Here is a 13,006-nt window from a genome sequence, read left to right on the forward strand (position 1 = left end):
TGTTGGTCCTTGGGAGGAGCTTGGTTTCAGTGTAGGTATGGAGGCATTTGATGAGCTCCTGTTGCTTAATGTTCCCTGAATTCAGGAGTTCTCTGATGTTTTCAGGCTTTGGACTTAAGCCTCCTGCTTCTGGTTTTCAGTTTTATTTTTATAGTAGCCTCTAGACTTCTCCATCTATATAGCACCAATGATAAAACATCTAGGTTAAAGATGAAAAGTTTCTCCACATTGAGGGACACCCAGAGAGGTTCACTGAGTTACAAGGAGAAGAGAAGAGGGAGGGGGTAGTTAGAGGTGACTGGAATGAGATGCGGTGAGATCCAAAGAGGAGAGAGCAAGCTAGCCAGTAGTACTTCCTTATATGTGCTCCATAGTCTGGACCGCTCAGAGGTATTTACGGAGTTATACAGGGAAGAGGAGAGGGAGGAAGTAGACAGAGGTGGCCAGGAGGATAAGAGAGAGGAAGGAGGAGAGAGACAAATCCTGTCAGTAACCAGTTCCTTAGGTGTTCTCCACCGTCTGGAACACACAGAGATTCACAGAGTTGGATAGAGAAGAGATGGGGGAGAAAAGAGACAGAGGCCACCTGGTGGAGAAAAAGGAGAGTCCAAAGGAGGAGAGAGTGGTCAAGCCAGTAATCTCGCTCTCAGGTAAACTTGGGTAGTGAAGTTTGCGTTTTTAATTGTACAAAATTGACAACGAAAACTGAAGAGCAAAGATTAAAAATCTAGAGAAGAGGTTGGATTTTCAAAAATACAATGTTAAAAAAAAGAAGCAGAAGGAAAAAGGAAAAAAGAAAAAAAAAGCCACAAGAATTATTAAAAACAAACAAACAAACAAACACCAATAACCACCCAAAGACTATATATGGTGTTTGCCTTTAAAAAAAAGTCTTTTTTTTAATATTAATAATAGGTTATAGAAATAAAAATTAGAGGAGAAATAGAAGAGTTAACTATTAAAAAAAAAGTCAGAAAAAAGAAAAAAAAAAAGGAATGATTTTAAAAATAGTAAAAATATCTGGCCCTTCTCTGATGTTGTGGGCATTGTGGGGTCACTTCCAAGGCGGTTCCCTCTGTTTAACTTCTTCTTTATGCTGGTTTTTTAGGCTCACTAGTTTAGTCGCGCTGTGGGGAGGGGGGATGCTGCAAACAAATAGCTCTGTCGTGTGCACACAGTGTCTCAGCCCTGCTGGACCTGTCCCTTCTCGCGGCGTACAAACTGCTCCGGCTCTACGATGCTCAGCCGGGAACCGTCTGAGGCCGGCCCTAGGCTGCGTGCACTTCCCCGGTCTAAGCTGCTCAGGTTGGGCGCTCAGGTAGCCCTCAGAGGCACAGATTCGGCTGGGACTGCGCTTTGTGCCCTTCCCAGGTCCGAGTAGCTCAGGAGTTTGGCGAGCGTGATCGCCGCGGCTTGTCACCTTTTCTGCCTCTGCTGCTCAGCTTTCTGGGTGGACCGCTGGTGCCCCCCGTGAGGCAGATGGTGACTGTCCAGCACCCCCAGAAGTCTTAGCAAAGAAGCCTGCTTATAGTTTGGTAAGTGAAGTCTCTCCGGGTCTGCAATTGCCCCTTTCCAGCCCTTACGGCTCTGGCTGCCTGTCCCCGGCAGGGGATGATCTGCAGCCAGCTTTTTCCGCTCCGTCCTTTGTTCTGTGCTCGGTCCTGGCGGTGTCTTATGTTCGAGCTTTTCGCGTGGTAGCTATCCCACAGTCTGGTTTGCTAGCCCAAGTTAGATCGTTCTGGTTGTGCGTGGGGCGTTCCTGCCCGATTCTTACAAAGCACTGCAGCCCGCGCCTCCCACGCGTCCCTGCCCTGCCCCCACTTCCCAATGGCGGATGCAGGCATCTGTGCTGCTTTTCCGCTGGGGGAGTTACTGTTGGGCTTGTAATCTCTTGGTTTTAATTATTTATTTATTTTTCCCTTCCTGTTATGTTGCCCTCTGTGTTTCCAAGGCTCGCCACAGACTCGGCAGGGAGAGTGTTTCCTGGTGTTTGGAAACCTCTCTTCTTAAAATTCCCTTCCCAGGACGGGCTTCCCTTCCCTGGACAGAGCTCCCTCCCCACCTCCTTTGTCTCCTTTTTCGTCTTTTATATTTTTTCCTACCTGTTTTGAAGACAATGGTCTGCTTTTCTGGTTGCCTGATGTCCTCTGCCAGCCTACAGAAGTTGTTTTGTGGAGTTTGCTCAGTGTTGAAATGTTCTTTTGAGGAATTTGTGAGGGAGAAAGTGGTCTTCACGTCCTATTCCTCTGCCATCTTAGGACCGCCCCCCCTTTCCTCACTTTAAATACATCATGCCACTCCATCAGGCCTGCAGTTTCTGCTCAGAGATCATCTGACGACCTTATGGGAATTCCCTTGTATATTATCATTTTTTACCTTGTTGCTTTTAATGTATCTTGGCATGTTCCTCCTTGGGTTTGTCCTGCCTGAAACTCTACACATCCTGTACTTGGGTGCCTATTTCCTTTCTCATGTGAGGAAAGTTTTCAGCTGTTATCTCTTCAAATATCAGGGATGTGTGTAATATGAATACTGATGCCTTTAATGCTGTCCCAGAGATCTCTTTAAAAAGTCTTCATTTATTTTCATTCTTTTTGCTTTATTTTGTTCTGTAGCAGTAATTTCCACCATTCTGTCTTCCAGGTTACTTATCCATTCTTCTGCCTCATTTGTTCTGCTATTTATTCCTCTATTTTTTAATTATTTCAGTTATTGTATTGTTCATATCTGTTTGCTTGCTCTTTAGTTCCTCTACATCTTTGTTAAATAATTTTTGCATCTTCTCAGTCCTTGCCTTCGCTCTTTTTCTGAAATCTTGATCATCTTCACTATCATCATTCTGAATTCTTTCCCTGCAAGTTGGCTAGCTTCACTTCACTTTGCTGTTCTTCTGCAGTTTCATCTTGTTCCTTCATCTAGGACCCATTCCTCTGCCAATTTTCACTTAACTTTCTCTGATCGCAGTTTCCATTCTGCAGGCTCAGGGTGGTAGTTGTTGCTTTGGCTGTCTGCCCTCTCATGGATGAGGCTAAGATGCTAGAACAGGGTTCTTGATGAGAGCAACTGATTCCTGCTCAGTGATGGGTATAGCTCTGTTTTGTCCCTCTTGTAGGTAGGGCTGTGCTCAGGGAAAGTCTAAGCCACTTGTCTGCTGATAGGTGGCGCTGTATTCCCACCCTGTTGGTTGGTTGACCCAAAGCAACCCAGCACTGGAGACCACAGGCTGCTTGATGGGCTCATGGCAGCCTCTTGGAGGGCTCACATCAATAGATTCTTTCCCAAACTCCTGCTGCCAGTGTCTTCCCTGCAGTGAGCCACAGCGGCTCCCACCTCTGCAGGAGACCCTCCAATACCAGCAGCTAGGTCTGGCTTGGTGTTTTATGGGGTCACTGCTTTTTCCCCTGGGTCCTAGTACAGATGAGAGTTGTGAGCACCCTCCAATAGCGGAGTTTCTGTTTCCCTCAGTCCTGTGGAAGTCCCGGGATCAAACCCCATTGGCCTTCAAAGCCATATTCTCTGGGGACTTTTCCTCCCATTGCCAGAACCCCCAAGCTGGGAAGCCTGATATGGGACTCAGGAATTTCGCTGCTGTGGTATAACTTCCGTGGTGCTATTGTTTTCTGGTTTGTGGGGCGCCCACCTCGCTGATACAGGATTTAATTTCACTGTGATTGCTCCACTCTTGCCATCTTGCTGTGGTTTCTTTTTTTCTTTGGATGCAGGGGACCCTTTTTTGGTGGATTCCAGAGTTTCGGGAGGAGTTTCCAGGTGGTCAATCTGCCTGCCACTGCAGGAGCTACAGGAGATGGGGATTTGATCCCTAGGTTGGGAAGATCCCCTCGGGGAGGAAATGTCAACCCACTCCAATATTCTTGCTGGGAAAATCCCATACATAGAGGAGCCTGCCAGGCTACATTCTGTAAGGCCACAGAGTCTGACATGACTGAGTGACGGAACACACACAGAATATTTTGACAATGATTGTTCAGTAGTTTGTTGTGATCTGGGTGTTTTTTTAAGAAAGAGGTGACATCACATCCTTCTTTCTACCATTTTGAGCTAATTATCCAAATCACTCCATTCCTAAGTTTCAAGAAATATTAAAAGAAAAAAAATCATAACATTACACTAACTCAAAGACTAAAGGGATAATATAGCCCAATTTATTTTATAACTCCAGCACATCTCTGATACCAAAGACAATAGCTTCATTAAAGTGAAAATTACAGGCAAATATTTATGAATTTGAATGCAAAAATTCTAAACAAAATGATGGCAAATCAATCCAGAAAAATATAAAAAGGATAATGTATCATGACAAAATAGGATGTATTCTAGGAATACAAGTCTGTTCAACACTGGAAAATCAGTAAGTTTAATTCACAACATAAATAGAATATGGAAAAAAATTTATGATCAATTTACACAAAATGAAGCTTTAGATAAAATCCAACTTCCCTGATAAGATATTTATCATGCAAATCCCAGAAAATTGGGGAAAAGTAAATTTCTGATCTCGAATGGGTATCTACAAAAGTCCAATGATACAAACTCCAGTGAAGAAGATATTTGTGACTATTATATCCAATGAAGGCATCATATCTAGAATCTATTAATAAGATCTACATATAATAAATAAGATCTATATGGCCACTTAATTGGAAAATAGACCAAGTTTTCAAACAGGCATTTACCAAAACTATATAAATAGCAAATAAACATACAAACTTGTGCTAAAACTCACTAACAACCATGAAAATAAAACTTAAAACAAAAATGTACAACATCTACAGGTCCTCCAAAATGACTAAAATGAAATGAGCATTAAAACAAAAACAAATGTAAGCATTGATATGACATGTAATTCTTGTACATTTCTGGTGGGAATACAAATTAGTACAGTAATCTTAGAAAACTTTTTGAATGTACCTACTAACATATACACTGTGATCCAGCAACTTTACTCTAGAAATACACCCATTGTAAATCACCAAATGGCATATACCTAAGTAAAAAGTGGTATTTGTAATGATAAAGCTCAATTTATCAAGAAGACAAAATATCCCTAAATGGGCATATTAAAAAATGATACATCTTCAAAATATAAGAATCAAAAATTGACAGACCTCAATGAAATAGAAGGGCCAAACATAGTTTGTTTTGGTTTTGGTTTTGATTTTGGATTTTGGTTATTTTCACTTATCCAAAATATTTTTTTAATTGGAATATAGTTGATTTACAATATTATATTAGTTTGAGGTGTAAAACATAGTGATTCAAGAATTTTTATAGATTATACTCAATTTAAAGTTATTATAAAATATTGGCTATATTCTCTCTGCTGTGCATTATATCCCTGTAGCTCATTTATTTTATACAAAGGAGTCTATACCTCTTAATCCTCATACCCCATTCACTCTCTTCCCCCTTTCTTCTCCCCACTTTACATTTTGCTTGCTATATCTGTGAGTTTGCTTCTTTATACTCATTTGTTTGTTTTATTTCTTAGACTTCAAATATAAGTGACAACATACAGTATTGTATTTTTCTGTCTGACTTATTTCAGCAAGCATAATATCATTTGCAACAACAGATATGGACCTGGAAGGTATTATGCCAAATATGTTTTCTAATAGCTGCAACTATAATGAATAAAATTATAATCAATAGTAAAATAGAAAAAAAAACAGATAAACATATTCATTCAATGTGTGATATACAGCAACAAGAGAAAAAAATAGCTATTACTATTCACAATATGTATGGATCTCCTAATAATGTTGAAAGAACTTAAAGATAAAAAGAATACATGATGATTAGCTCCATTTATATAAGTTCAAAAACAGACAAAACTATTGTGTTAGAAGTAGTGATTGTCAGGGGCTGCTGACAGTTGTCACAGTCTGGCAGCTTTAGTATTTCTATATTTTACTTTTTGATCTGGATCTAAGTATTAATTATACTGGTCTGTTCACTTGAATATTGAGCTGTATGTAAATATATTATTTATTATGTATATAATATGATTATTTATAAATATATATATTTGTACACAATATATTGGACTTCCCTGGTGGCTCAGATGGTAAAGTGTCTGTCTACAATGTGGGAGACCCGAGTTCAATCCCTGGGTTGGGAAGATCCCCTGGAGAGGGAAATGGCAATCCACTCCAGTACTATTGCCTGGAAAATCCCATGAACAGAGGAGCCTGGTAGGCTACATACAGTCCATGGGGTCGCAAAGAGTCGGACATGACTGAGCGACTTCACTCACTCACTCACTCAGTCACACAATATATTATGTATAAAAGTTCAGTTAAGGTACAAATGAACCTTTCTGTTCATTAGCTCTTCAACCTTCTATTTCAAAACGGATGCTACACTTTCTTAACCAGAAGGCAGAGTCACGCTGGGTTGCAGCCTCCTGCATAGGCTTAGGGGCCCAGGTCGCCCTTATTGAAGAGCACACAGCATCCGGAGTCTGGACCCAGGGCTCTCCCAGCCACCCGCCTCCTGCAGTGTGCGTGGCCCTGAGGCGCCTCCTCGCGCTCCCCAACCGTCCTGCAGGCAAGCCAACGGCCGTCATTCGGCCGCCATCCAGGACATTAAGCCATGTTGTGCCTTCTGTCTCTGCTCCTGGGGCTCACAGGGCTTCAGACAGAGGACAGTAAGTACAAAATCCCTCTTCTGACCTGTTGGGAATGTCAGGGCTCTCTTCCGTTTCCCTCTTAAGAGGCCGGCTGTCTGTGAAAATGCTTTCTTGACGGGAGCTCCAACTATGTAAGTCTGAAAACACTCTCGCATTGCCTCCTTCCCCAGTCAAAATCCACTTTGGTTGCGAGGGTCTTGACCACTCGTCTTGAGACCGTAGTAAATATGTGCGATGCCGATGCCAGGGCTGGAGCACATGCCTTAAGATGATCTCTGGGTTCTGTTTTTGGAAAGTCCGAAGGATCTGACTTTCTTTGTTCTAATAATGCTTGGACTTATTGCCTCAGGGTTACCGGAACCTGCCCACAGGGCAATATTCCTAAAGCAGCATACTTATTTCTCTTGAAAAGATTTGTAATTCTAGAAAAAGTGGATATTGAGGGTATTTGAAAAGAGAGCAGAAATGAGGGGTAGCATGTAGAATATTATGGGTTTAGATGAGGAAATAAATAATGAGGGAAGCTGTGAGGTGATGGAGGTTGCCCCAGTAAAACATTTTGAACCTTGCAGATTCTGAAAGACTACGTGTGCAGTTTACAGTTCCGGAGAAAATACGGTCAACATCAAGTGGAGGAGTAGAAACACATGTAATTAAAGCACTAACATTTTCCACGAACTAAAAAAAAAAAAGCATGTGAATATTTTGTTCCTAATAAGTAAACCTGGTGTTTTTCATCCTTGCACACTTCCTGAATTTATGTATCCCTAATTTTTCTTAAGCGAAAAAGCCCTTTTGAAAATGAACCAAGATTAATGGTGTTTCATAGAAATATGGTGAAGTGATGCTTATATTAAAGTCCCAAGGCCCATCTTCTAAATGTTTCCCTTTTGAGTGTCTGAATAATCTCTGACTTGATCCATTTAGAGTCTCTTGACCCTCACTCACCATGCAAGATTTGGAGGATTTTTAGTTGTTGTTTAGTAAACCTATGGCATCCTTATATGGAATGATAAGCATTTGATTTAATGAAATGTTACATGAATAATTTTTACATCTTGATTGCAAACATGTTAATCATTAAGAATTTTTTTCATGCCATCTTAGTTTGTCTTGGTTCAGGTATTAGTTTTCTCTTTTTTATTCTTTGAATCAATTAGAAAGATTCTTATCTTTTTTTTTTATTAATTTCCAGAATAATTTCTAAAGAAATGAAGTATGATTTTTGAAACACTACCCCTGAATCTTCTTTTTGATTGAGTAGTAAATGTTTAATTTGAATGCACATACTTACTTAGTAACTACTTACTGCTCACCCTAACAAATATTATAAGCTTAAAATTGTCAATATATAATTTATAAGGGAATATGTATTTAATGAAAACTTTAAATTATTTAAATAGAAAACAAGACATTTAACAGCATTTAAAGAGTGTTTTATCTTTTATGAAAAAAATCTGTGGGATTACTTGGTCATATTAGAAAATATACCCAGAATCTACTTAAGAGGGAACTGTCTTTAACCAGGTTTCACCAGATTCTATGACAGTAATTCCCATAAGAGAAGCAGAAAAAAAATCTTTCCTCAACTGTCACATTCATGAGGGAAAATTTTTGACTATTTTGTTAATATATCTAATTCCAATGCCTAGAACAGTAATGAATACATAACAAGGGATTAAAAGTATTTTTGAACTGATGAGGTTATCATACCTACTGATTTCAAAAATGCTACAAACACAGTATTCAATGTGTTACATTTATAATTATTATAATTAAGACATTATCATAAGAGAATATTTAGTCTTAAAAAGACTAAAAGATTTTTAAAATAACTGAGTGGAATTTCTATGTGAAAGATATGTGTGTAAAATCAAGAATTAACGCAATCCCATGGACTGTAGCCTACCAGGCTCCTCTGTCCATGGGATTTTCCAGGCAAGAATACTGGAGTGGGTCGCCATTTCCTTCTCCAGGATCATAAGAGAATATTCAACTTAAAAAGACTAAAAGATTTTAAAAATAACTGAGTGGAATTTCTATGTGAAAGATATGTGTGTAAAATCGAGAATTAACAGTAGACCAGAAACAGCAGAAGAAATAAACAGATACAACATATAAATGGCTAAACAAAAAAGGGAGAATTAGAGGCTTATAGATACAGAATAATTAGAATTCCTGGAAAAGAGAGAGAAAAAGTCTGGAGAAGAAGATACATTAAACATAGATGAACTGAGATCAGGTATCACAACACAGAATAAATGCAGTTTATTAGAAATTAGATTACATTAACACTTTCAGATTACAAGAGAAGAAAATATTTTAAATAATGTACTTTAGCAGGTAGACATTGAAACTGAGACAAGAACAACATAAAAGCAGGAACTGGTGAAAAGTATGAATATGTATAACTCAAAATAAATTGAATATACAATTGTAATTGTAACAAATAAAAGAATACAAAGCATACATATGTCTTGATACAATGGTGAATTAAATTTTAAATTAAACTTTATAATTTGATTAAGTTTATCAGAAATCACATACATTTCAAATTGGATTTTAAAATATATACCTACAAGAGGAACACCTAAATCACAAGGGAGCAGAAAGGTCTAGCACAAAAATAAGAAAAATTGTACAAAGCAAATAATAAAGTTAGCATTTACTATACAACCATTATTTATCAGGCAAAATTTATCAGTATTAACAAACTCAATGAATATTGCATCCAAACTTGGAACAGATTTTTATAAAATCTGTAAATATTAAATATGTGCAGTTAATTCTTTGCTATACTACATAAATTTTCAATTGAGTAGTTATATTATTTTAAGTACAAATTTTGCAATGACTTCATTATTAAACAAACACACTATGGATTAAAATGATCAGTGTTTTAGGTTCTATCTTATTGGCTAAACATTAAACATTTTAAAAAAAACTATACAAATGAAGCAAATATTTTAATGTTTGATTCCATTGGAATAAGTCAATATAAATTATAAATTGTCCTCTTTTTATGTTATTAGTGTGCTTTAGGATGTGATTATTGGTAGCATAAAAGGTAGTTTTCCTTTATAACATTTTTCTCACTTTTCTTTTGCCTTTTTAATCCACTCTCCTGCCAGGTATCTTACAACATTTTAATTGAAGGGAAAACGTACACTGTGAACCTAATGCAAAAGTAGGTGACCTACATTATTTTATCACCTTTTCTTTGTTCTATTTATAATTACTATTTATATTTATTCAGAAAGTAATTAGTTTTCATTCTTTAATATTTTCAGTTGCTGGATATTTGTCTCTTATTTTATGCTTCAGGACAATCTTTTAAACATATATATTAATTATCTTGAACTTTTCATTAATACATAAATATGACTTGTTTTCAAGTTATCATATTCAACTATACTTGAAAGAACATAGTGGATTTTTGAGTGGAAAGAACAGTGATTTTTAAATTATAGATCAGAATGTATTAAGGACTTGGAATGTAACTGTAATTACCCAAACTCAATCCCATACAAGCTGAGGAAATTAGTTTTAAAAAAAGCACACCATATTTGGGAATAAGGAAAAATCAAAACTGTAGTGTTCTTTTTTTCTATGGGTCCTTAAAAGTTTTAGTCAGTCTGTCTCTTTATATTATCTTCATCAAGAATATTCTGGCTTTTCTTACCACTTTCATTTTCATATATTTTACAAAAAACTCTTCCACAAAGAAATGTCCATAGATATTGATTGTGACTTCATTGAATCTACATAGTACTTTCAGAGGAATTTTTCCTGTCATTCCCTTTCAATTTTTTATTCAGTCAGGAATTTTTTTAATTGAGTCTGAAACTCTTTTAATGCAATTCAAATTATTATTTTGTTTGTAGGTATTATTATTTTCATATTTTAAAAGAAATCTTTGTCTCCATAAAGTCATGAATTCAAGCTGCCACTTTTGTCTAATAGTTTTTATTGTTTTCACTTTCATACTCAACTCTAGGATTCATCCAGAATTGATGTTTGTGTGTTTTATGAGCATGGGAATCCAGATTTGAATTTTTTTTGTATTAGCCTCCAATGAATCCAGCACATGCTACTGAAAAAATAATTTTCCCATTTCAGTGTAATGAAATGTTTGTCATAATTCAAAAGAGTGTTTATGATGGGGATCTCTTCCTGGACTATTTTCTCTAATTTTAGGTTTACTCCCGACCCCTATTTATCTGTACAGATATCACACAGTATTAAGTACTGTACTAAGTCTAGCTGTGTTCAACAGTTTTAAGATGCTGTTGTTTTCCTTGATCCTTTGATTTTCCATATTACGTCTGAAGTCATTTTTGTCTTTTGTACATTTTATTTTATATTCCTTTTTCATTTGTTGTCTCCACTTTAATGAATCTATTGTTTTATATGATACCATTTTCTCTCAGTTAAATTCTTGTTATATATCTTTTTACTATTCTTTAGTAGTTTCTCTAGACTATCATATTAGTTCCTGAATTATTGAATCTAATATAAATTATTCCTTTTACAAGTTACTCTATATTGCTGGTGGCTTCCTTGGTGTCTCAGATGGTAAAGAATCTGCCTGCAATGCAGGAGACCCTGGTTCAATCTTTGGGTTGCAAAGACCCCCTGGGAAAAAGTGGCTACCCACTCCAGTGTTCTTGCCTGGAGAATTCCATGGACAGAGGAGCCTAAGTGGGCTGCAGTCTGTGGAATCAAAGAGTCAGACACAACTGAGGAACTAACATACATACATTGTTAGATCATTAAGCCACTTTCATTTCACTTGTCTTCTACTTTTTCATTATTTTTCTCCTATGCTTTTAAGCCCCAATGTACTATTAGAATTATTCTTGTACAGTCAATGTCCCTTTATAATTAAGCATGAATTTACCCATTCTGGTGCTCTTCGTTTTTCCTACATTTGTTTCTATCTGCAGTTAGTTTCTTTATGTCTCAGGAATTCTCTTCACTTCTATTGTAGGTCTGCTTGTTTTTGATTAGCTTGCATTCAGTGTTAAACATTAGCTTTATTCTTTTTCTTACTTTAAATATTTCAATTTATTGTATATCAAATTTACTTAAGTTGAAAATATACAAAAATGATTTTATATATATATATATTAAGTAAAAGATTTAGAAAGAAGTTCACAAAAAAAGTTCACAGTAAAATTCCTGAGCAGTGAGATTGCAAGTGATTTTTTGTTCTATGTACATTTACGCATTTTTCTAAATTTTCTAGAACACATACATACAGTTTCCTGTGTCACTTGTAACTAATCACCACAAATGAAGTGGATTACAACAACAGAAATTTATGGCCTCACATGTTTGGAGGCCAGAATTCTGAAATTAGTATCGCTGAGACAAAATGAAGATGTCAGCAGGACTAGGCTCCCTGGGCGTTATGAGGCATAGCGTGTCTTCCACGCCTCCCTGCTTCTGATGGTTGCCAGCTTTCCTTGGCCTGTGACCTTATCATTTGAATCTTCAGGATCAGCATCTTTCAGACCGCTGCTCCATCTTCACCTCACCTTTCCCTTTGTGGGCAAAAGGGAAAAAAAAAATAGATGAATTGAGAGAGTAGCAGTGAAACTTATGCACTACCATGTGTGAAACAGATAGCTAGTGGGAAGCTGCCGTGTAGCACAGAGAGCTCAGCCTGGTGCTCTGTGACGACCTGGATAATGGGCTGGAAGGGGCTCAAGGGGGGCTTTCAGGAGGGAGAGGGATATATGTGTCCTTATGGCTGATTCACATTGTACATCAGAAGCCAACCCAACATTGTAAAGTAATTATCCTCCAATTAAAAATAAATCTTAAAAAATCAAAAAATGAAAGAAGATAATTTTTATGTGAGTATAGTTGGTTTACAATATTGTGTTAGTTTCTATTGTACGACGAAGTGAATCAGCCATACATATACATATATCCCCTCTTTTTCAGATTTCCTTCCCGTGTAGGCCACCACAGAGCACTGAGTAGTTAGTTCCCTGGGCTATACAGTAGGTTCTCATCAGTTATCTATTTTATACATGGTGTCAACAGTGTATGTACATCCATCCCAGTCTCCTAAATCATTCCACCCCTCTCTTTTCCCTCTTGGTGTTCATATGTACATTTTTCTTTTTTTTTTTTTTTCAACTGTGTCTAACCTTATTCTTAAAAACTTTTTTGCTGAAATAACTTCTGGGATGACCTTTTTAAAATGACTTTTGTCCTTTAAAAGTATTTCATTGTCTCCTGGCTTTCTTTCTTCATTTGTATTGACAACGTAAGCTCTCAGTCTTACTGCCCCTTAGTTTGGTTTAAAACCTTTAAAACCTGAGCCTCCATGCTCCAGATGGGAAT

General features: G+C 37.1%; 1 protein-coding gene across 2 annotated transcripts in view; it reads left to right on the forward strand.

Moving 5' to 3' along the window:
* LOC102168418 (disintegrin and metalloproteinase domain-containing protein 2) overlaps nt 6,613–13,006 on the forward strand; it is a 119,529-nt gene continuing 113,135 nt past the window's right edge. For both annotated transcript variants that reach the window (XM_005698846.1, XM_005698847.1), the window contains exons 1-3: nt 6,613–6,667; nt 7,222–7,298; nt 9,781–9,836. In XM_005698846.1, coding sequence (XP_005698903.1) covers nt 6,613–6,667; nt 7,222–7,298; nt 9,781–9,836 — 188 coding nt within the window. The remainder of the gene's footprint in view (nt 6,668–7,221; nt 7,299–9,780; nt 9,837–13,006) is intronic.

This window comes from Capra hircus, chromosome 27, assembly GCF_001704415.2.
Source record: "Capra hircus breed San Clemente chromosome 27, ASM170441v1, whole genome shotgun sequence".
Taxonomy (NCBI): domain Eukaryota; kingdom Metazoa; phylum Chordata; class Mammalia; order Artiodactyla; family Bovidae; genus Capra; species Capra hircus.